The sequence below is a fragment of the Pogoniulus pusillus genome, chromosome Z, assembly GCF_015220805.1.
Source record: "Pogoniulus pusillus isolate bPogPus1 chromosome Z, bPogPus1.pri, whole genome shotgun sequence".
Lineage (NCBI taxonomy): Eukaryota > Metazoa > Chordata > Aves > Piciformes > Lybiidae > Pogoniulus > Pogoniulus pusillus.
In genome coordinates, this window is record NC_087309.1 from 88,016,202 (window position 1) to 88,039,525 (window position 23,324).

General features: G+C 46.4%; 1 protein-coding gene across 4 annotated transcripts in view; it reads left to right on the top strand.

The window, feature by feature from the left end:
* LOC135173361 (PH and SEC7 domain-containing protein 3-like) overlaps window positions 1-11,439 on the top strand; it is a 115,328-nt gene extending 103,889 nt beyond the window's left edge. For 3 of the 4 annotated variants that reach the window (XM_064140206.1, XM_064140204.1, XM_064140205.1), the window contains one exon: window positions 185-9,615. In XM_064140206.1, coding sequence (XP_063996276.1) covers window positions 185-397 — 213 coding nt within the window. In that variant the 3' untranslated portion in view covers window positions 398-9,615. Of the gene's footprint in view, window positions 1-184; window positions 9,616-10,893 lie in introns of those variants that run through there. The other variant, XM_064140202.1, reaches the window with a different exon arrangement.
* Window positions 11,440-23,324: the final 11,885 nt, after the last annotated feature.

Genomic DNA, 23,324 nt, shown 5'->3' on the forward strand with positions numbered 1-23,324 from the left:
GTACAGCGTGATTTGCATTAGCCATCATTGTTCGTGGCCACATCAGGCACCATTGTTTGCATCCTCCACCTTAGGCTCCCAGCTTTCAAGGCCAGCAGAAACCATCGAGTTAGCCAGGCAGCCTCTGAAGCGTTCCTGCAGAATTTCTTCCAGACTAATTCAGGTGTCTCTCTTCATTTCCCAGAAAAATCGCTATGAGATATATGTTGGCCTCCTGAAAGAAGGAGTGAAGGAGCTGCTGAGTGGAGTAGAGAATGATGCGCCAGGACTGAAGAAATCCCACTCAAGTCCTTCATTGAATCAGGAGTCTCCAGTTAGCGCCAAGGTGAAACGCAACGTCTCGGAGAGGAAGGACTACAGGCCAGAAACACCCAGCATTAAGCAGAAGGTCACTTAGGGTGGAAATGACACCTAGGGGAACAGCCATGCAGCAAAGTACCGGTGATCAAATTTTTTTTCATTTAATAACCTGTCATTCACAGAAAAATAAGTGCATCTGCCTGAATGGAGTGTTAGTGACATTTTCTATTGTATATTTTGCTGTTTCTGTGCAAATTGTGGGAGATGTCTTTGCTCCTGCTTTGCTTTGCTTTGTTAATTTATCATTAAGCAACTGAAGCATCGGGACTTTTGTGTTGTTCTGTTTCTAAAGGAGCTGGGGGAGGGGTAGAGCGCTGTGACGTGTATTCTGTCTCTTCCCCGTTTATCTCCTCACATCGGCACGTGGCTTTCATCTCTCAAGTCACTTGTCACTTTATTTACATGGTGGGTGGGAAAAGTAACTGGACAAAGGCTGCAGTGCTGTGTACAGGAGCTGTAGCTATCAGCGGAGCTGTGCAAACGGGCGGCTCCAGAAGGCTAGCTAGAGCCTAGGGTACTAGGAACGCTGGTTTCCTGTCAGTGCAGAGCATGTTGGTACTAGTACTTAGCAGCAGGTGCTACAGTAAATAGTCACTGTTGCTTATCTTTACTGCATTGACCCCGGACCAATGAACGTGAAAGAATGAAACTTAGAAACCTCTGGCAACGCTGGGATGAGAGCATTGGCATAATTTGTTTGCTTCCTTCCGAGCAAAGCATCTTCTGAGTTAGCAGGCCGGGGGGGGGGGGGGGTGGGTATCCAAATCCATGCTGCCTCTGCAGTCTGGGAGAGAAGAGGTTACCCAGTCAGAAGCATTACCTGGGCTTTGCATTTATTTGCGGAGGAGGCTGCTGTAGCTGTCAGCCGTTCACAGTGTATTTAAAGACAAAGGGCCTCTGCGTAGTTTTTAACTATACGCTTTCACTTAGCTGCTATATAGAGCCTTATGATGCTCCCCTTTCCAAGACTTTCCTTGTTGGTGTGCACAGATAGGTGTTTGCAATTTCTCTGCTAGTGACAAAGCACTTTGCCCTTTCAGAAAGGGATTCTCCATTTTTCTACTTTTGCTCACGTAGAGGTGGAAGAGGCTGGTGCAGATCAGAGAAGGGGACAGACGTGTCCTCTGCAGGCCAGGGTTTGATGCCTTGCTGACTACTCCATGCCTGAAGGTCAGCATAAGGCAACATCAGTTTTTTGCAGATCTACCCTCCACCCACAGGAAACTATCCTGCCTTACAGCTCCTGTGTACCCTCTACCAAGCTTTAAGAGGGGAGCACTGGACAGAGAGGGAGAGAGAGAGCACTATGGGTCAGGCTTTCCAAAACTGACAGCCTCCTGTTTATGCCACAGACCCTTAAGGATGGCCAGCAGTAGGATGGCACATGGAGTAGAAAGATAATGTAAAAATAGTTTCCTCGCTTCCCAGCTCCTCTTGCGTGTGCAGCATCATGGCTCTGCGGAGAACACTGACTCACCTGTTATTTAACACCCTGGGTTTTAATCTCAGGTTTGATACTGGGGCACTGGGTGAGCTTGGACAGGTCTCTCCCACTACTTTTCCTTTGCTCAGAGTAGTAGAAGCAAAGCGGCTTTTCCTGCAGAGCACTGTGGGAAGCAGTGTTCAGGGCCAGCTGAAAATTGTTCATTGCTGTTACTTTTGTGTGCCTGTCACAAGGAAGCCTTTCTGATGGTTGTAATTCTTAATGCATGAAGAAACGTCAACAGCAATGCAAGGACTAAGCAATGAACTTGTGTCCAACATAAGTAGTTGAAGGGCCACACGTCAAAAAAATTACCACCTGAGTGGATTTGTGCTCTGCTGGACTTCCCAAAGGGTCCACATCAATTAATCTAATTTATTGAATTGTTAGCTCAATAAGCAGGCCTGGGATTGATCAAGGAGAAGAACCTTAACAAGGCACCACATGACTGAGGACCACCGTGCAACAATTTTCCTGGTGGTGTGCTCACTGTTGGCAGTAACAAAGACTCTCAGATGCTGGCAAGTACTGCAGCAAACTGATCTTTGCAGTTGCAGCCCAGCAGCAAACCAGATGAGGCTGTTTCTACATGTGATGATGGGATGCACACTCGTACAGCATCTGCTGCTGAGGGTCACTGCTCCATTCTAGAAGTCAGGAGGTTAGCCCCCAACCCTGTGTCAATGATACTCAAAACTGCAGAGTCCTGAATAGAAACTGTCAGTGCTTCCCAGGCTCCTGGGGCTTTAGAAGTTGTGCATACTTGCTGCAGTGGAGCAAACGTTCAGTCCTTTTCCTGAAGAGGAAAGATAACCTTCTTCTGCTGGAACCAAAGTGATGCAGTGCAGCATGCTGCTGGAAGACTCAGTGTAGAAAGATTCCCGATAGCTCTCATTGGGAGAGGTTGTATGAATTAACCAAATGTGGTAGATCAACGGGTCATGGAGGGGAAACAAAGCCAGGAGATTCTTGTAGCTATTGATCAGAAGAGAGGGAAGAAGAAATTGCTTTGGGGAATGCCACCTGCACGTTTGAGAAGACAGCTTCTCCTACCTTATATAATGGCATTAGGAATAATGCAACAGAAACTTGTGCAGACTTGCAAATGCTTGGCCCTCTGGGCGGGGTTGTCTAGATGAGCTTTCTGAAGGTAGGCTGAAACTTGCCCAGCAAACCCCTACAGAGTGCTGCGCTTTAAAAAAGCAAAGAGGTGGCATTTGACTTCTTTTCCCTTTTAAAGTATTCTCGTTGCTGTAGACTGCAGTTAAATTGCTGAGCTCAAAAAGAAATTTTTTCCCACAAGATGTATTTCCCAGCTTTAACACAAAAACTCAGTAATTCCTCTTTAGAGTCACTGCAGAGGAGATAATTTGAAGCAATAGGAAAAGTCAAAAAGTGAGCTGCAAAAATGCTGATTTCGTTTCATTTTTCATTCTCTGTTTCCATGTACACTTGTGAACAGATTAGAGTATATTTTTGAAGTCTCTTCTGGGCTTAGCAAATGCAATTTCTCACTGCACTTATAGTTTTTAAACATTTTTTTGAGCTTGTAACATTCTGAGGCATGCTGAGGCATGCAGATTAGTTTACTGAGAGTTTGCCAGGTCCCACTTCTGTTTTAATTAATGCCATTTTACTTTGTTGCTTTACAAATTCTAGGCATCCAAGGAACCCCTATGAAAAAGTGCATTTTGGAGGCCAAGGCTGGCCTCTGGACTCCCTTGGAAGTAGGATCATGTAATAAACAGTATTGTAATTTGTTTGTCTGTCTATTCCCCCCCTCAGTGGCATTGTAGAGGGTGGTTGGCAGGTAGTCAGGAGGTATCAGTGGTGCACCTTCCTTTGTGGTGCAACTGACATTCTGGCCACTTAGCTTTGCATGATACCCAGTATGCTGCCTTTTTTCTCTGGTGTGTTTGCCTTTAGCAGAGATCAGTGCTTGACCTCAGTGACTCAGGAGCTCCTGTTGTAATATGTAAAGATACTCTTGTTCATTTTTAACCCTTCTCTGGGACCCACCATGGAGTCAGTACCAGCAGAGCAGCCTGCAGCTTTCCAGAGGTGCTCACGGTGAGCAGTTGGCAGACCATCATGAGCATGTGCCATGCAAGCCAGCCTTCACATCAGTGGTGCAGGGAGTTGCCATCCTTCCTTCTCATCCTTCCTGCTGCAAAGCTTCTGCCTTAGCGTTGAAATGGGCAGGACGGGACCAACGGCCTCTCATATCTGGCCTCTCAAGATGCCGACCAAGTTCTCAGAGGGACCTATTTCACTCTGAACCATTGCTGGTTCCTTGCTCTTCAGGGGCTCTGCCATTTTCTTTCCTTGGCTGAGGGGGTAGAAACAGGAGAGGACCTCATTGAGTCTGCACCTGATAGCAGAGAGGCGAGGAACGACAAAATTGCCTTCTCCTCTCCTCACTGAGCAATCATAGCAGGTGAGATACTCTCCCAAAGCCAAAACTGTGATCTCCTCTGTGAGTCACTTGGATGCAGGGTTCTGGTTGAGTTGTTTTTCATTTGGCAGTGGCTGCGAAAGACTCTCTGGGCCAGCTGTGTGTTTGTGTGCATCTCACAGATAAATATCTCATGGACCAGTGAACATGACTACGGCTTTTAAATCCAGTATTTATGTTGTGTCTTTAATTGATGTGGAGAGATAAGTCAGCCAGCAGAGTGATTAATGCAGTGGAGCTGTGGGGGAAAGCCATTTAGCTGCGATGCTGACTCAGTTTTCATCTGTAGCCAGCCACTTGTAAATGGTTACCAGAAGCTTTATAAGGGCTTGTCACGGCTTGTTCTCTGAGTGCTTTCACCCTAATCCTGCCTGCACCCAGGACGTGGTCTGTCCACATGTAGGGACTTCCCTGGAGAGACGTTTGTCCTGCTTTTAGGAGGAGTTTGGACTAAGAGAGATCTCCAGAGACCAGAATTGTTTGATGACTTTTCACAGCTCTGGTGCCTTCTGATAACAAGGCTGATTGCTTTTCGTGTGCAAAAGAGTGAATGTTTTTGCCTTTATCCCGTTGGGAGTGGGGTTTCTTCTTGATTAGAGCAACCCCTTCACTAGGGAGGTGATTGTGACTGTGGAGAAAGTCAAAGGTGGCAAGGTTATCACTAGCTTCTGGAGGCATTGAATGACAGTGTTCTTGAAACTGGGGAAGGTTTTACTCTGCAGATGGCACAGTGGTTACCGTGTCTGCATTCTCCATCCCTAAATTAATTTTGGCCTTGTTGCAGTTAGTCTGACAGCTCCTCCTCCTTTTCTGTCAAGCTGCTCCTGTCTGTCATCTTAGCACCTCAGCTGCTTCTGTATAACAGGTCTCTTTCCTTCCATGCCTGCAGAAATCTAGATGTGACTGTCCCATCTTGCCTTGAGAAAACCTGCTCTCAAGCAGTGCTACATTGAATGGATAACCCTGTGAAGAGCTTTTTCATCCTCCTTGTTGGTATCCTGTATTTCCAGCCACAATTATAGCTGGGAGGTGCAAGACAGAGATTTAGACTGCTGTGATCCTCTAGCATTAGACTGCAGAGATTCAAAATCCTCCTTCCCAGACTCAGACCAGACACTGATGACATTCCTTATCTCCTTTCCAAGAACTGTTGGAGGCAGAGGCTACCCACGATGTGGGGACACCTTGAAATGCTGTTTTGTGAGGAGCTGGGTTGCTTTCCAAATCAGTCCATATATTTTACAGCCTTTTAAGGAGCTGTGTAAAAACAAAATTTAAGATTTATGTTTTCAGCTACTGTCCCCCAAGCACAGAGGGATGATGTCCAAGTTGTCAGAAGCACTGGCTGCTTTTGCTGAAACAAGGGCAGTGTATGCACCTTTTCTCAAGCAATGTTCCATCTTGTGTAAATATTCCAGCTGCTTGTTTAATCTCTCCCCAGTATTACTCTCCTCAGGCTCTGGGACATCACATCTGCTCTGAGAGGGCAGCTGTAAAGTCCAGTTTTCTCTCTAGAGCACAACCAGAGGTCCCAGTGTGTGTTCCCAGCATCTGATATCTGGGCTGCCTAGAGAGGTGAACCAAAGAGGCTGCCTCAGAAATTGCTTAAAAGAGAGATCTCCTGCATTTCAGTACATGTAGAAGCAGTATTACACGCCTGGCCTCTCCTCTCACCAAGAGATTGCCCAGCAGCATAGGTGTAGTAGCATGAGCGGCTTCAGTTGAAGCTTTGCTGTGTAGGACCTGAACATTTGATTCAGCAAGAAGAGGCTCTGTCAGCCTCCAGAGAAATGATGTCATCTAAGCTGAGCACCAACGCAGAGGACAGTGATACCACAGGAAATCAGAAAGCTAGTGCCACCCTCTGTGGCAGGGCACCTGCTGGAGACTCTGCTCAAGCACTGCCCTCAGTGCCAGGGGTAATTAAAAATGCTGACTTCCCTTTCCACCTCCCCTTGCTGCTAGAGAAGTTGTCTCTACCACCTGTTGCTTTTCTACTTTGTGGCTGCAGCACCCTCATCCAGGGGTGCCACTGTGCTGCTGTTAGAAGGCTGGTTTTAACAAGAACAAGGAGGGCAGGCTCCAGGGAAGTGTGCCCGGATGCCATGCTATTCTGTGTGCTCAGCGCTGCTTGAGAGAAGGTACCTGGCTTGTCTGATTCGTTAGCTGCATTGAGGCAAGGGTTTAATTATTTCCTAGAGTATTTCCCTTGGTGAATGAATGCAAGCAACAGCTTTCCTAAAGACTGCACCATTGACTTGACTTTGCTCCCGTGATCAGAAGGAGCAAATTTAGGCCAGCCCAAAGCGTTATCTGTCCTTCCCTTTGAACAATGAACTAACTCCATACAAATTTTAAATGCTTAAGCAGTGAAGGACTTCCCATGGCATCTGCTGTTGTATCTGTGCCAGGAGTCAGCTGGAGTACAGGCCACAGATCTGTTTGGACAAAAAAAGAAGTGCATTGCTTACTAATGCAGGGATTGAAAGAGCTACAGACTACAAGGGCAGGATTTTTCTGACGTAGACCATTGTAATTAGTAGCCACTCTAGCAGTGGTCCTGTATGTAACTCACCTAAATTAGACCAACCCAGGGCAATTTGTCTAAGCAGACAGGATTTCAGCTTTGCTTTGGGCTAAGTGAATATCCTTGTGTAACCACAGAGCAGCTAGCCAAGCTGTTGTGGAGACATGTTTGACGCAAAATCCTCTTGACTCCCCTGAGCCTCTTGCTAGGAGGGAGATCAATGATACCCAGTCTGTGTTCACTGCACAGGGAAAACTCTATTGGTGATGTCAGTCTTTAATCACTTACATGCTTAGGAAGACCTCATGCTCAATGCTGTCAAATTCTGAAAGACTGTAGATGAGGACAGGGCTATTTAATTTGCACATGTTCATGACAACTCTGTCCTCTCACTTAAGGTTGGGATTACAGCTTGGCTACAAGAACATAGCTCTTCAGCGATTTGAAACCTTTTAAATCTCTTCTCTCTAAGTGAGGTAAAATCTGAGGCTTACGTGGTGAATGTGTTAAGTGATGCCCGTAGATGTGTGTATGTGTTTCATAGGTATAGTATGGCTTCTGTGGCTCAGCACTCCAAAGTCTGCTGTTCTTTTCCGAGGCTTATTTTGGTCAAAGCACTTCAGTAGCTGCAAATTTTGTTAGGATGCTTGTTGTTCTAGTTGTTCTCAAAGTAGGTTAAACAGTCATCAGAGCTTTCACAGATTTAGGGTATCCCTTGAGCTGCCCTGATCTTTGTTTGTTGTCCACCAGGGGCTGCCTGTTGTTCTGCACATCAAAAGTGAAGACATATAGTTGAGAGTCTGAGCAAGGATTACTGAGTGGAATTTTCTGCTAGCTTAACTCTCTCCCTGTTGATGTCAGCCAGTGCCTGCACCAGAGAAGCATCTGTGCTGACTTTTGAAAAGTCACGGTCTGGGGATTGTAATACACAGCAAACTGACCTCATGCTGTGAAAATTCAGTGCGGGGACATCATGCCTGAAAGTGTCCAGGCAGGGCAGGTATCCGTGATGTCTCCTGTGGGTGTACCATGCAGCACTAGTGAGGGTTTCTTTCTGCAGCTGTAGAGATTTCCAGAAATGTGTTTGGCTCATCATCAGGGAAAAGGGCAGCAGGGCTGAAATATCTCTCTTGATCATCTCATATGCCTTCCAAAGGCTTCCCTTAGGACATTTAAACAACCTTTTAACAAGTTGTTGGTCTAAGTTAAGAGGCGTAAGGGAACCATTGAGTTTCCCTGTTGTGCTATCATCAGGGCAACATGAGTACTATCTGCGTTATACTTGGAAAGGGAGAGCAAAGCCTCAGGGTGGGATTCTTACCTGGACTCATACAACTCTTCTCATGCAGTTACTGTTAAGCACTTGAGCAATCTCATTGAAGCCATGCTTTCTACTTTACTGGACCATGGCTGTGTCTGGCAGGACTGAGACATGAGTGGACTGTAGCTCAGAATGAAATGAAGAAGGCCATGCCCATCACCTTGCTCTGGGTTAGCTATAATCCTGTAATCCTTTCCCAGGTGCTGAGCTTCTCCCTTGGGTTACCTGCCTCCCATGGTGATGCAGTGGGAAGATGACAGTGAGCACTTGCACTCAGAGTCACAAGTTAGGAAGTGTCCTTTGCCCTCCACTTGGGCTTAGGCCAAGAAAGGGAACCGCATTTTCAGTTATCTTTGCATGGTATCCATAGTGGAAGAATTAATCTTAATAGTGGTAGTGCAGAAGAGCATTTTGCACATGCACGTACACATGCCCTGTGCATTCCTTGTGTGCAAACCTAACCTTACAGGGCCTGACAACAGTCCTTGAAAGACCTTTCCTCTGGGTGGCCTCCCTTTTGCCGAGTGTAGGAACCTTCTTTCTGGTAACCTTGAATTCAGTTTACTCTGATCACTGAATCACTGGGGTGTTTTTCATGCAACGCACTAGATGTCATCTTGGTCTCGCTGCTTTGTGGTAACGTCTTGGTTTGCTGTGAAGCAGCATTGAGGTAATGACTAAATCTTTTCCAGCAGCATGAAACTTGCTGCTCTGACTCTTGGGATGGTCATCATCTCAGGTCTGAGGCTGTCCTACCATCGGGGCACCCCATTTCGTCCCTGGGAACGTGCACAGTCAGAAAAGCATACTTCTCATTGCTCAGAGTCAGAGCAGACTTAAGTCAAGCCCTGGTTCATGGGAGATGTTTCCATGTGCTGCTGATGTCCATAAGGACTCAAACACACTTTCTTACACGGAGATGCTTTCCCGAAGCAGAGCTGTCACTCTTTTCTACAGGTACCACAGGATGCCCTCCCTTATTCTGCTTCATGTAACTGGTACTAGAATGATCATTTCCTGATAAATGAAGGCACTTAATCAGTCTTCTTCCCCTTGGAAGAAGGACTTTTGGGGATATTGTTATATCATTTAAAATAATATTTTGGAATTTAAGTTTACATTGCTTTATTTTTCACTTGAGGTGACTGTATATAAATAATTTCCTCTATTTTATCATTGCTGATAAAGTAAGCCTACGGTATACAGACAAATAATTTGCCTTTGATGTATTGAAACTGTGAGATATAAAGTAGACTTCTCTCTTGTGTCCATGTTCCTGACTATAACTCTGTTCCTCTGTGTTTTTATAAGTTGGAATAAATGTTGCTTACGGGCAACAGAGAGCCTGCAAGCTTCCCAACAATTTTTATGTAATTGAAATCAAGGAACCCTAGTGAAGGATCTCACATATGTATAATGATATATGTATATGTACAAACTTTAGAAAGAAATAAACCAAATGTATTTCATCTTCTGCAGTTGGACGTTATTTACTGGAGCCTTTACTGTTGCTTCCTTAAAGTGAGAACACGAAGGTGGCTTTACCAGCTCATGCATCGGCCTCTGGCTGTCCTGCCCAGGGAAGATGCTGCAGTGCTTTGTCCAGTGTGCACTTCTGATTTCTGGCAGTCACCAGTTCCAATTTTATTCACTGCCTTACCTGGACCTCAATACCTCTGCCAGGGCAGAGGCCAGTGTAGCCCCACACAAATGTATAGGAAGTCATCCTTACTTAAGGAAGCATGAAAAGGTGTGTGGTTGAGGGTGACCAGTGGAGCCAATGATACTGCATGCATACTAGTTCTGTGTGAGAGAAGCTGGAACATGTCTCTCCTCCTCTGCACCTCTCCAGTTCATTAAGGGGTGCGTAGCCTTGGAGACTTACCACAACCTTAGCTGTGAAGAGACAGAAAGAAGAGAATTAACTGATCAATGATGGGTTTGCCAGTAGATGAATTGCAAGAGGGAGGCTGCAGCAAACAGCTGCTCAGAAATGATTTGGAGGTGACCTAAGATTTTTATCAATTAGTTTGGTTGAGAGTAGTCTCAGGGTTGAAACTTGCTGCTGGCCTCGTGGATAAGAAACAAGGACAAATGGGAGGCAGAAAAGTCAGACACTAAGGAAAAGGGGGAGCACAGAAAGAAGTGGAAGTGGGTAAGAAATGATGGCAAATAGCCTTGTGCTTGCAGTTCTTGGGTTGGACATGGCTCAATATGGGAAGACAGGATACTGTGTGGACAGTGAGTAGCAGGGCAAATGTCCAATACCACATAGGGCATAGAGAAGCTTTACGACAGGCTTGGGAGTTTGGATTTGGAGACAGTAGGTGGGAAGACACATTTTCTCCTAAAAAGAAGGAGAAAACACAGAATCTTTGACCATCTTGAGATAATTTTTTTCCTGCTAGAGATTCAGCATGTTGCTTTTAGAAGAGTGGCAAGACCTCTAGCACCTGAGATAGTTATGTGCTTTGTTTTTTTTCATGCCATACCATGGTGTGTCAGATTTTTTCATCGCTGTTCTGTTCTGGTTACTTCACAGCAGTCAGTGCTTCTGGTTCCAGCGCATGCTTTTGGATTAGTACATCTTTCATGAAAAGGCTAAACAAAGTGGTGGTGAGGGTGGGTGGGAGTATTTTACAATGATGTATTAAATGCCTCCTCTAAGCCCAAATAAATGTTTTAACCATGTCTGAATGTTAATGTCAGTACTGCTCAACACATCTTTTCCTATTTTGTCTTCCCAGCTGACAAAAGTGACACTGGAAATTTTTCCGATGATGTTCTGCCTAGAATCATTAGTTGTGTCACCTTGCTCATAATACATTAAACCAGAAAAAAAAAACAACAAAGAAAAAGAACAGAACAAGTGCAAAGTGAAAGACAGATGTGTTTATATTCTCTTCATCGTCCGGTTTCAGTTCAAACTTCCAAATACAGAACACGCGGGACCCTGAAAGGTCTAGCTTGTTGATGCAGGTGAAACCTCCACAGTCCACAGAAGGTACACACCTCTCCGTGGCTATTTATAAGTAACTTAACATGAAAGAGTAGCTTAGCCCAAAAGCAGAGCACGATTTGGTCTGAAATCGTTATGGATATAGCTGGATCAGAAATGGAAGTTAAGTTCTTGCTCAAGCCTTGAGGTACTGCAGCGGCCTCCTAAACATTAAGGAAAGGGCCAAAATAACCCAGTAGCTTTTCAGTTAGGGCCTGAAGAGGAATGGTATGACAATCGTACAATCAACCAGCTTGGAAGAGACCTCCAAGATTATCCAGTCAAACCTATCACCCAGCCCTACCCAGTCAACTAGACCATGGCACTAAGCGACTCATCCAGGCTTTTCTTGAACATTTCCAGGGATGGTGACTCCACCACCTCCCTGGGCAGCCCATTCCAGTGGCAAATCACTCTCTCTGTGAAGAACTTCCTCCTAGCACCCAGGTTTCCATCTGTAAAGCCATCACATGCTCTTTCTTTTCCACATTTGCAGCTAATTTGATGTTTCTCAAGACCAGGCCACCAGGCTAGCTATTTCTCCTAGAAGAAGACCCATCCTAGAAAGTATAAACTACTGTTTGACAACATCCTAGGTTTGCTGTCACAGTCATATTCATTTTAGGATATCTGTCCTGTTCCCATTCCACACTTAGTTTTTTTGGGTAGATCAGGTACACATGATGATGTAGCCTTTGTTTTGATGGTCTGCTCTTGAGACAAGAAGCTTAAGTGAAATAAGGTGGAGAAATCAAGGATAAGCAGACTGATTGGCCTCAGAGAATTTGTAAGGTAATGTGTTGCTACTGCAACCTTGAAATCTGTGGGGAGGCTTTTCCCCCCTGCATCCAGGCAGAGTGTATCTCAGCATAAGGCTGAGGTTGCTTTAGAAACAACTTTGGAAACACCAGGATTTGGTATGGTTGCTATATTGGGGCAGCAAAGCAAAAGTAATTTTTGTGTCTTAGGGAGGAGCTTGAGTAGAAAAGGACAGATACAAGGGTGGCAAAAACGTTGTCCATAAATTGAAAAAGCAAGGGATATGGTAGAGCAGGTAAAGAACAAAGGACAGGGCATCTTCTGACAATAGGAGTGCAGATGTCCATAGATGACAGTGTTGCTGACTTGCCAACCCAAGACACTGGGCTTTCCATCAGGTTTGTACCTAAAAAGCAAATGTGTGAGTCTGGTCTCCAGAGGGACAGATTTCCACCCGTGGGATAGGTCATGCAGGGAGGTAAAGGTGGATTTGTAAGTGAACAGTAGATGTGTGTGATTCATAAAATGTGAAAGTGTTAGATTAGCAGCTTGGTGCAAAGCTGTGTAATAGGGTGGAAAACAGTATAATTGCAGATTAGCAATAGTGTGTTTACTTGGTAATTAGGGTATTGATTACTTAATAGATTGACCGGTTTCTTAGTGGGGTGCTGTTTAATCACTAAAACTATAGCTTCCTAAATCAATTACATCTCAATCTTGCAATCTAAATGGAAGGAGTTGTTTCCTGAAATAACGGAGGAGAAAGTGCCTGAGGCATTTACTTCAGAGTATGAACTTGCTTCAGCCACCATAGGTTTAATGACACAGACAACTGCAAGGATATTTGTAGGAATGTTTGAAAGTATTTGAATTATGTGAGAGCTCTGCCAGTTACCACAAACCACAAGCTAAAAATTATGAGTCTTCAGAATGCAAAAATATCAGTGGAAAGGACATGCTGGAAAGGCAAGGTCTGTGGATTGGGAAAAAAAATCTCAGGGACAGACTATAATGTACAAGCACTGTGTTTTCTCAGATTAAAAACTGGACTTGTCTGCATGTGTAAGGGCACTGGCAGACCTTTATCTGTGCAGTCTTGAAATGTAGGTGAAATGTACTGTACAGATGGCTAGATGACAGAAGAAAGCAGAACAGAGCAGTGGGGCTCGAAGGAAGAGTGACCAGGAACCGTTTGAAAGCCAGAGGCAAGAAGAAGACTGAAGGATGCTGTAAAGAAGAAGCGTGGAAGGCAACCAAACAGTGCACAGATGACCATTTGGAAAAGGCAACCCATTAATGAGGAGGGATTAGCCACCTGTGAAGGTTGCTAACTCCTCCCTTTGCCAAGTGCACTTTTGGTGAAAAGTTCTCTTTCAGACATTGTTTGCAGAGGCATTTTGAACGCTGTCACTGCTGGCACGGGGCCAGCACAGCATGCTGTGTGCTGGCCTTCAGGGAAAGCAGATCAGGGTTAAGCAAGACAAATATGCCTGCCTGTTCTTTGTAGGTTGGAAGAGATCAGCGTCCTTGGGGTCTGTGTGCTGTCTGCTGGATGGGGAGTAGCTTTGCTGGAAAACACAGAAAAATCCCTGAAAACCAAGCCAAAGTCCATTTCCCCCTCACCACTACGCAGAGATTGTTCAACATATGTGGATTCAAGTGGGTGGGTGGGTGGTTGTTTTCTACACACAGAGATACGCACGCACACTCCCTCCCCAGAAATGTCTTTGTTCAGCCAGAAATCATCTTTCTGATGTACTTGGCCTTTTGATGCTGAATGGAGAAGTGTGTAGTAGAGACACTCTGCCACCGGCTTGGGAAGGTGAATGTTTGTATTCAGCACAAACAACCTTCCCCAGCCTGCCCAGGTGCCCAGTGTACAAAGGCACACATCCTCTTTTCAGCACACCAACAGTCATTGATAAACAAGACGTCTGCCTCTTGACACTCGCTGTGGGTACACTCTTCAGCACAGGCATGTACCCTGCCATTTGAGAAGAACTGGATTTGATCGTGGTGATGACAGGGATGCTCCTGTGAGGGTGGGTGTGGAGAACATTCCCACCTAGCCAGAAATGCAAGTGTGATTCCCAGCTCTTGCTTCTCTTCCCATTCTATCCTATCTGGGGCTGAACTGTGCTGGGCATCCCCGAAGTGTAGCTACTGAGATGGGGGTGGGTGGAGAAAGGGCCACTACCAGCATAGTTACCAGAGTAACAAAAACATCCTTGGCTTCTCCAAAAATGATGCTCACCATGGTAAGATCTTGCAGTGGGCTGTGCCTGGGGTGGGAATACTCTCCATGTCTGGGCTTCTCATCGTGCTGAGACAGTGTTGTGGGGGCCTTGCAGCCAGCCAGTGATAGCAGGCATGGTGTAAAACCTGAGTCCCTATTACCACAGCCATTCCCACGCTGCGTTTCTCAGGCAACTGAGGTGTGGGTGGCATTTAGAGGTTGTAATTGTTTTTTGGGGGGGGTGGGGGGAAAGCCCACATACACACACACACACACAAACCAAACCCAAAAAGAAGTGCTCTTTCTGTTTAGCTGCAATTTCTGATTGCACTTTAGATAAATAGTCAGAATCTGCATTGCCATTGGCAGGGAGCCAGGCACCCTGGCGTGCTGATTAAACTGTGTGTGGGCAAAATGTGGGCAGATTATGGGGACCCAGTACATTGAAACCCTGGAGAGCTTTGTCTTCCTTTGCTGGTACTTTCTTTTCCTCAACAAACTTCTTGCAGGCTAGTTTTCTGACCATCCCTCATATAGATCTGTTTTTAGGTCTGCACCTCCAGTTCTGGGAGATGATGAGAACTGTGAAGCCACAGGGGCAGCTTTTCATGGTAACCCCTAGCTGCTCATTCACCTGCAGGTGAGTAGGTAATCCTCTGAGCATAGCGAAGGTACCAGAGAGGCCAAGAATGTTGGGCTACAGCAACACGAAGGTAATTTTGGTGGTTGGATGGAAAACTTCTGCAAAGGCCCCAGACAGTGAGTAATGCATCTGCTGTTGGTCTGACTTCAGTCTCCCCAGGAGCTTCATCTGTTATGGATGCTCCGTGGAGCACGACTTTGCTTCAGTAAGCTGCATTGCCCTTCTCCAGCCTGGAGCACTGCCTTCAACTACCACCACAGGCAGCTGCCTGGGAAGCACTTGAGCTGGGGAGTTTTGAGACATCAGCTTTCTAGACAATCTGCTGCTTAATTAAATATCACAGCCATAGCAGTCTGGGGACTGTTGCATCATTCCCAGGATATGTGCTTGCCTGTCATGGTAGGGATGCTTGCTTTATACTGACTTGCTCATTCACTAACTTTTCATTTGGTCTCTCATAGTTTCTCTTAGGGTTTCTTACCACCCAGTCAGGAAGGTAAGATGAGCTGATCCACCTCTGGGTTGTTTCAGCCTTTCAGCTATAGCATGCATTGCATTGAGACACTTTTCAGGTAGAGAATGACCAAGCTCCAATGTGACTCCAGATCCTTCTGTTTCAAGGTGGGAGCTGATGCCATCACAAAGATCTTCACTGGATAGCTACATATCAAGTTAGATAATGCTGCTTTAAAACAGGTGACCTGCATTGTATTGAGCACCTGTGTGATTACCCTCCATTAAGCCTCGCTTCTGGAGCAAGGCAAGAGGAATCCTATTTTTAAGTCCTACAGCAATTCTATTCACATCTCCAGATAATTCCTCTGGAACTTTCTAAAATACTTGTCACAAACAAGTCTGTAGAGGTATTTTACAGCCCTGTAGGCTCTTGATGTGCTTGTATTTCATCAAATGTGTCTTGATGTTTAGCTCAGTGTGCAGTCTGACTGCTGGAGCCTCCTTGACAAGCTTTAGGAGCTGCAGAAGTCCTGGAGGGTCTCGCATGTGTTGACCGTGCGGTTTGGGTTCAGCTCCTAATCTTTACAGAGAAGAGTCTGCTCCTCCAGGTAGGTGTCAAATCCAGTGCATCCCCTACCGTGATCTGCCTCCGTCCAGGAGCCAAGGACGTTTCACTCTCTGTTTTCCCAGGTGTAGAGTAAGGCCAGAGCTGCATGTGTGCACACCAGTCTGCCTGTGCTGTTTAAACCTCAAACTCTCCAGGGCAGAGGCTTCAGCCATGCACAATCAGCAGTAATGAGTGCTTATACTTTGCAAATTTCATAGCTTTCAGAGGCTGGTATGGCTTCGATGTGAAACACAAAGGCTAGTCATAGTGTTTCATGCAACCAAGGGAGAGTTAAACTTGTTTGAGTGTATTAGTTGTAATTGCAGAGATTCAGGTAGTTGTGAAGTCTTCTCTGGCAGCAATTCAGAGCTAAACACACTGTATCAGGTACTCCTGTGAACCCTGATTTTGCACAAGAATGTTAAAATGAGAAGGGGGGAAAAAAATCCCATGCTCTGTCCCACCTTAAATGATGGCATGCTACTGTGGTTATTGCTGTTTCTGTTTTGGCTGTGATTGGTATGAGAAAACACCAAACTTGTTTGGCTGCTGGTATTAACACTCATTAGAGTATGCCATTCCTTCCTTATCTGTGCCCTTTAGTTGTGCTAACTAACCACATCATATTGTGTCTAGATATGAAGCACAAGAAGCCTAACCAACTTAGTCATCCAGGAAATTTGGGGAGGGGGGAAGGTGAATCCTCCCTCTCCCAGAAAAGGCAGTGTATCACTTTATGTCACACTTCTTCCTTCTTTATCTGCCTTGATTATTTTGACAGCTTCACCTCCTTCATGAAGATCATCCCTCTTGGTCTTAGCCTTCACTCTTGCTCTCAGCTTGTTTAGTTCTGAACTGCTGTCAGAGAAGACTTCACAACTCTCTGAACCTCTGCAATTGTAACTAACACCTCTAGAGTATGTGCTGCTTTCTTAACTCAGTGCAGGTTATCTTGGGGGCAATACCTGCACACCTGAGGGATGGCCAAGGGCTCAGGTCCAGCCAGCATGGATTTAGGAAGGGCAGATCCTGCCTTTCTAACCTGATCTCCTTCTATGATCAGGTGACCCGCTTGGTGGATGTGGGGAGGCCTGTGGATGTGGTCTATCTGGACTTCAGCAAGGCCTTTGACACTGTTCCCCACAGCAAACTGCTGGCTAAGCTGTCAGCCCATGGCTTGGATGGCAACACTCTGTGCTGGGTTAGGAACTGGCTGGAGGGCCGGACCCAGAGAGTGGTGGTGAATGGTGCCACATCCAGCTGGCAGCTGTCACTAGTGGTGTCCCTCAGGGATCAGTGCTGGGCCCCATCCTCTTTAACATCTTCATAGATGATCTGGATGAGGGCATGGAGTCAGTCATCAGCAAGTTTGCAGATGACACCAAGCTGGGGGCAGATGTGTCTGGGTTGGAGGGCAGAAGGGCTCTGCAGCGGGACCTTGACTGCCTGGACAGATGGGCAGAGTCCAATGGGATGGCATTCAATAGCTCCAAGTGCAGGGTGCTGCACTTTGGCCACAACAACCCCATGCAGAGATACAGGCTGGGGTCGGAGTGGCTGGAGAGCAGCCAGACAGAGAGGGATCTGGGGGTGCTGATTGATACCCACCTGAACATGAGCCAGCAGTGTGCCCAGGTGGCCAAGAGAGCCAGTGGTATCCTGGCCTGCATCAGGAATGGTGTGGTCAGCAGGAGCAGGGAGGTCATTCTGCCCCTGTACTCTGCACTGGTTAGACCTCACCTTGAGTACTGTGTTCAGTTCTGGGCCCCCCAGTTTAGGAGGGACATTGAGATGCTTGAGCGTGTCCAGAGAAGGGCAATGAGGCTGGTGAGAGGCCTTGAGCACAAGCCCTATGAGGAGAGGCTGAGGGAGCTGGGATTGTTTATCCTGGAGAAGAGGAGGCTCAGGGGTGACCTTATTGCTGTCTCCAACTACCTGAGGGGTGGTTGTGGCCAGGAGGAGGTTGCTCTCTTCTCTCAGGTGGCCAGCACCAGAACAAGAGGACACAGCCTCAGGCTGCACCAGGGGAGATTTAGGCTGGAGGTGAGGAGAAAGTTCTTCACTGAGAGAGTCATTGGACACTGGAATGGGCTGCCCGGGGAGGTGGTGGAGTCGCCGTCCCTGGGGCTGTTCAAGGCAGGATTGGACGTGGCACTTGGTGCCATGGTCTAGCCTTGAGCTCTGTGGTAAAGGGTGGGACTTGATGATCTGTGAGGTCTCTTCCAACCTTTGTGATACTGTGGTATAGTATTAGTTATAGTATTCCCCTCCTGGTCCAGTAAGCAGTGGAGGCTCTTCTTGCCCTTCCTTTTAGCACTGATAAATTTATAAAAGTGCTTTTTGTTATCCTTCACAGAGGTGGCAGCCTAAGTTCTAGCTGGGCCTTAGCCTCTCTAATTTTTCTCCTGCATAATCTGGCTACCTCCTTAAACACATCAGGAGAAGCCTTCCCCTCCTTCCAGAGGCGATACACCCTCTTTTTTCCCCCCAATTCCTTCAGGAGCTCTTTGCTCATCCAGGCTGGTCGCCTCCCCCTGCGGCTCATCTTTCGGCACATGGGAACTGCCAGTTCCTGTGCCTTCAAGAGCTCCTGTTTAAAGTATGTCCAACTATCCTGGACCCCTTTGTTCTCGAGGACTGCTGCCCAGGGGACTTTGCAAATAAGTTTCCTAAGCAAATTGAAGTTTGCCCTCCGAAAGTCCAAGGTGTAGGTTTTGTTGAAGTGCCTCCCTACCTCCCTGCATATTGAAAACTGCACTAACTCGTGATCACTACACCCCAGGCAGCCTCCCACTGTCACATCTCCCACCAGCCCTCCTCTGTTGGAGAGCAACAGGTCAAGCTGAGCTTGACCCCTAGTAGGCTCGCTTAACAGCTGGGACATGAAGCTGTCCTCCATGCACTCTAGAAATCTCCTGGACTGCCTCCTCCCTGCTGAATTAAGTTCCCAGCAGATATCTGGCAGGTTAAAGTCACCCACAAGAACAAGATCTGATGATCTTGAGACAGCCTCCAGCTGTTTGTAAAATATCTCATCTGTTTCTTCATCCTGGTTGGGTGGTCTATAACAGACTCCAACCAGGATGTCAGATTTATTAGTCTTCCCTCTGATTTTAACCCACAAGCTCTCAACCCCTTCATCCCTCACCTCAAGCTCAATGGCATGGAGTGACTCCTTAATATACAGGGCCACCCCTCCTCCTCTTCTCCCTTGCCTATCTCTCCTGAAGAGGTTATATCCCCCCAGTATAGCAGCCCAGTCATGCCTGTCATCCCACCAAGTTTCTGAAATGGCAACTATATCATTGTCACCCTGGTGGACTAGGACTTCCAGTTCCTCCTGCTTGTTACCCAAGCTGCGTGCATTGGTGTAGATGCACTTCAGCTGGGCTCTCGATTCCCCAATTGTCCCTAGTTTCCTTCCCACTCTCTCCTTCTCAGAGAGAGTAATTGCCTCACCCACCCCCTTCAGATCTAGTTTAAAGCCTGCCTAATGAGCCCTGCCAACTCCATTGCCAGGACTCTCCTGCCCTTCCTAGACAACTGCACCCCATCACAAGCCAGCAGGTCCGGCGCAGTAAAAGTTCCCCCATGGTCAAAGAAGCCAAAACGCCGCCGCTCGCACCATCCCTTCAGCCATTTGTTGATATCGTAGGTTCTGCTGTTCCTCTCTGTGAACTCCCCTGCCACAGAGGGAACTGAGCAGAACACCACCTGCGCTCCCACCCCATCTATCAATTTCCCCAGGGCCCTAAATTCCTTTTTAATTGCCCTGGTCCCCACCTGAGTTCAGAGTGCTGCTATGCTAAGCAGCATGTAAGCCTCCCACACTTCCAGAACATGGCTTCAATTCAAAGGCTTAAATTCAAGCTGAAACTCAAAGGTAAGAGAGTTATTTGACTTTCTGCCATTAAGTGCTAATAGGGTAAGGTTGCAATGGCTGGAAGCAGAGCATGAAGTTTAGCAGACAAAATAGTTAGGAAAGACAGACAAACAAAGACAAGGAAGCAGCACATTGTGGCCATTCTGCCATGGTCATAACTTTGTTCCTGTTAATTGTGCTTTGTTATGCACAATAAAGAAAGGAATAGGGGGTTGCTTGGGTTGAGGGTGGAGGTTACCTCTGCCCTACCATTGGCTTCCATCCTGCCAGGTAAGAAAAGCACAAACAAATCTAAGCATTAACCTCTGTTTTCCTGCATAAACTGTACAACATTGGTCAAGTCTCTGTATTATTTTCACTCTGTAACTAATCATAAACCACGCTGTTTTCATATGAAACAGCCAAGTTCTTCTCTGATTTGTTTTTCAGTTCTTTATGTGTAATTCAAAGAATTTGCTAACAGAAAATGTTAGACACTGGTTTGTCAGATTAGGGACAAGGTGACTGAAAACTGAAGGATTTACTAAAACTATTATGAAGTGTTTTGAATGCAAGATTTTTTTTTTCCTTGGGGAATGAAAACAAGAAACAATTCTCAACCTTAAGGCTAGAAATAATGTCGTTGGTAATGTCCTAGATCCATTTCTTCTCAGTCTGCAAAGCCAGGGATGGTGTTGTTATTATTATCACTACCAGTGAGTGCTAGCTTTTGTGAAGGATGCTCCACAAAATGTCATCTGCTAATTCTTACAGGTTTGAGCTAGGAAATCTCTGATGGAAGGATTTCAAGAGATCCACCTCATGCCTAGGTAAACTCCTTTTCACTTGCAAAAATTGTGCCATGCTTCCTTTGATGTACCCCTGGCGTGTGCCGTGTAGACATAAGATATTTGTACCACTGCCAAAAACGACACAGAAACCTTAACAGGATGAAAGTAAGTTGTTCTGATCTCTCCCAGTGCTGAATGACTACTGGCTTTGTATGTGCATCCCCAGACAGCCTCCTGTGAAAGCGGAGAATGACGAGGTGGAGGTGCAGAAGCAGAGCTTTCAAGATGAAAGACCCCATTGCTCCTTCATAGAACTGAGCTTTGTCTGAATCCCACCCACTTTCCTGTGACAGATTTCCTCTCTCTTTCCAGAATGCTGCTGTCTGTGTTTGCATGCCCCCCCAGAACATCCAGATCCTGCATGCTGCAGCTGCTGCTGTCCCACAGGATGCCAGTGTGAAGCACTCTGCTCTGAAATTCTGAGCTGCCAGAAAGTGCCCGGGTAGGTCTAGGCTGGATGTTAGGAGGAAGTTCTTCACAGAGAAAGTGATTGGCATTGGAATGGGCTGCCCAGGGAGGTGGTGGAGGCACTGTCCCTGGAAGTGTTCAAGAAAAGGCTGGATGAGGCACTTAGTGCCATGGTCTGGTTGACTGGCTAGGGCTGGGTGCTAGGTTGGACTGAATGATCTTGGAGGTCTCTTCCAACCTGGTTGATTCTATGATTCTATGAAGTGCAGCACTTGTGTCTTTGCTGCCACACTCCTCACCATTTGCCTGACGCTTTTCCTGGCTACCTGAGCTCTCTCTGCTGGTGGACAGCTTTCTTGACAAGATGTTATCTGGTCTTATCTGAGTCCATATTATAGGGATACTTCCTTCTTGATTGTTCAGCTGTTGGTCCTCAAATCTCTCCCTCTTAATGTTCCTTCCTGGCTGCCTTGAGCTCTGTATGGCCATTGGGAAATCCTCCCTGTACCTAGCTGGTAGGGATAGAGTGTTTCACCTGCACCATGAACAAAGCATGGTAAATCCCCTGCCAGGCACCTACTGGTGCTGCTGGAGGAGTCAGAGGGGTCACAGCAGCAGTGAGCAGTACTCCCCAGAGGCACAGGACAAGCTCATGTCCTGTGTGGGCTGCCACACAGGCCCATCTGACATTGCAGTGATGAATGATTTGTGGCTGTGGCCTTTGGGGAGAAAGACAAAAAGGCAGAATCCCCACAAACATGACAGAAAAAAAGCTCAAAACGTGGTGCCAGCATACAACTGCCCACTGTCACAGCCCAAGGGACACTGGCTCTCTGGGAGAGAGGCAAGGGAAATCTGCCATGGGAAGCGGGCTTGAAAGGCAGAATGGGCTAATGGGCTGAGAAGTGATGAAGAGCCAAAACTCAGTGTCGTGAAGAAGTCTGGCTTAGAGAAGCCTGGCAAGTGCTCCTGGCTGTCAGAGGACAAGGGAGCAGGCAGAAGTAGAGGCTCATGGCTGAGTGTGTGGTGTAGGCAGGGACAACCAGGAGATGCGTGAGAGAAACACAAGCATCTCTGCCCCTTGCTCCAAGCCTCAGCCTTGGAGTCTTCTGATGGTGTGAGGGTCAGCAAATCATGAGTCATGAGTCAGAGCCTGAAGATGGATCTCATATCACTTCAAGCTTCCTGCCCAATTGTCTGAGTGGTACTGCAGGGTGGTGATGGGGCTGGCAAGATAAGAGATGGGGCAGAAGTTGCTAGATGAGCCCGATGTTCCTCTTTGTCCAAGAAAAGTTGCTGCTCTGATTACTCACCCTCTACAAGGTTGTTAATGGGCTGTGGGTGTATAGGGTTTCAAAAAAACCCCTGTGACCAATTGAAAAGCCAGATGAAAAAATCAGCAATCATGTTTCTGAATACAAATATGAATTTCTGGAGAGCCGTACATCTATTTATTGTTACCAGGAAGCCAAGTGTTTCTCAAAAACCTGGCTTTTTGTAGTTTCAAATCTGATGCAGTTGCAGGTGGGGACAATTCAGTGGTGGGAGCTCTCACATGGATTAGTAGCACAATAGGCACAGCAGCAGAGGGAACAGTTTGTGCATTGCATCACAGCAGCTAAGAAAGGCATATGTGAAATATCACCCTCCCATCAGCCATGCGAGCGTATGTCTCCATTCTTTCTTTCCCAAGGAGCTCCTGCTTCAGGGGTCAATGAGGAATGGTGCACTGTGTTGGAAATGTAATCACTGTTTGCAGAAGAAAGGGCAGTCCTTGGTGAAGTGGTTATCATTCAAGCCTTGTGCTTGCTCTAGAAGGACTTAACATTCTTCCCGAGCGAAGGGAAAGGAAGGATGGAGTGGGGCAAACCACTGTGCATTTTAAACAGCTTTGATTCTGAGATGGAGTTTTATGTTAAATACTATGATTCATCTCTATTTATTTTGTTAAGCAATGAGCAAGCAGAAAGTCTAGCAGCTCAAATTATGTGCCTGAAAGACTCCTGGCAGGCAATCCATCAAACAAGTATTGATTAGTACTGCCAGAGGAGCCATTTTGCACAGTAAGACCATTATATTTTACTCTGACAAATGCTCATTTAGATGTATATTAGCTGAAGGTATCCTTTCACACTGTAAGGCTCAATTGGGATTGAAGGTTTGCTCTCCTAAGAGAAGAAGTGTGGAAAGGACAGCAAAAATAATGATGAAAAAAAAAAACAAAATCAGATTCCAAAGCTCCAGGAGATGTTGTTTTCCTTTTTAAAAAAGGAGGAGAGATGATAGCCCCCAAAATTCCGTGGTGTAACAGGAAAGACCTCTAATGCGCTGAAATTGACGGAGGCTTGCTGACAACAG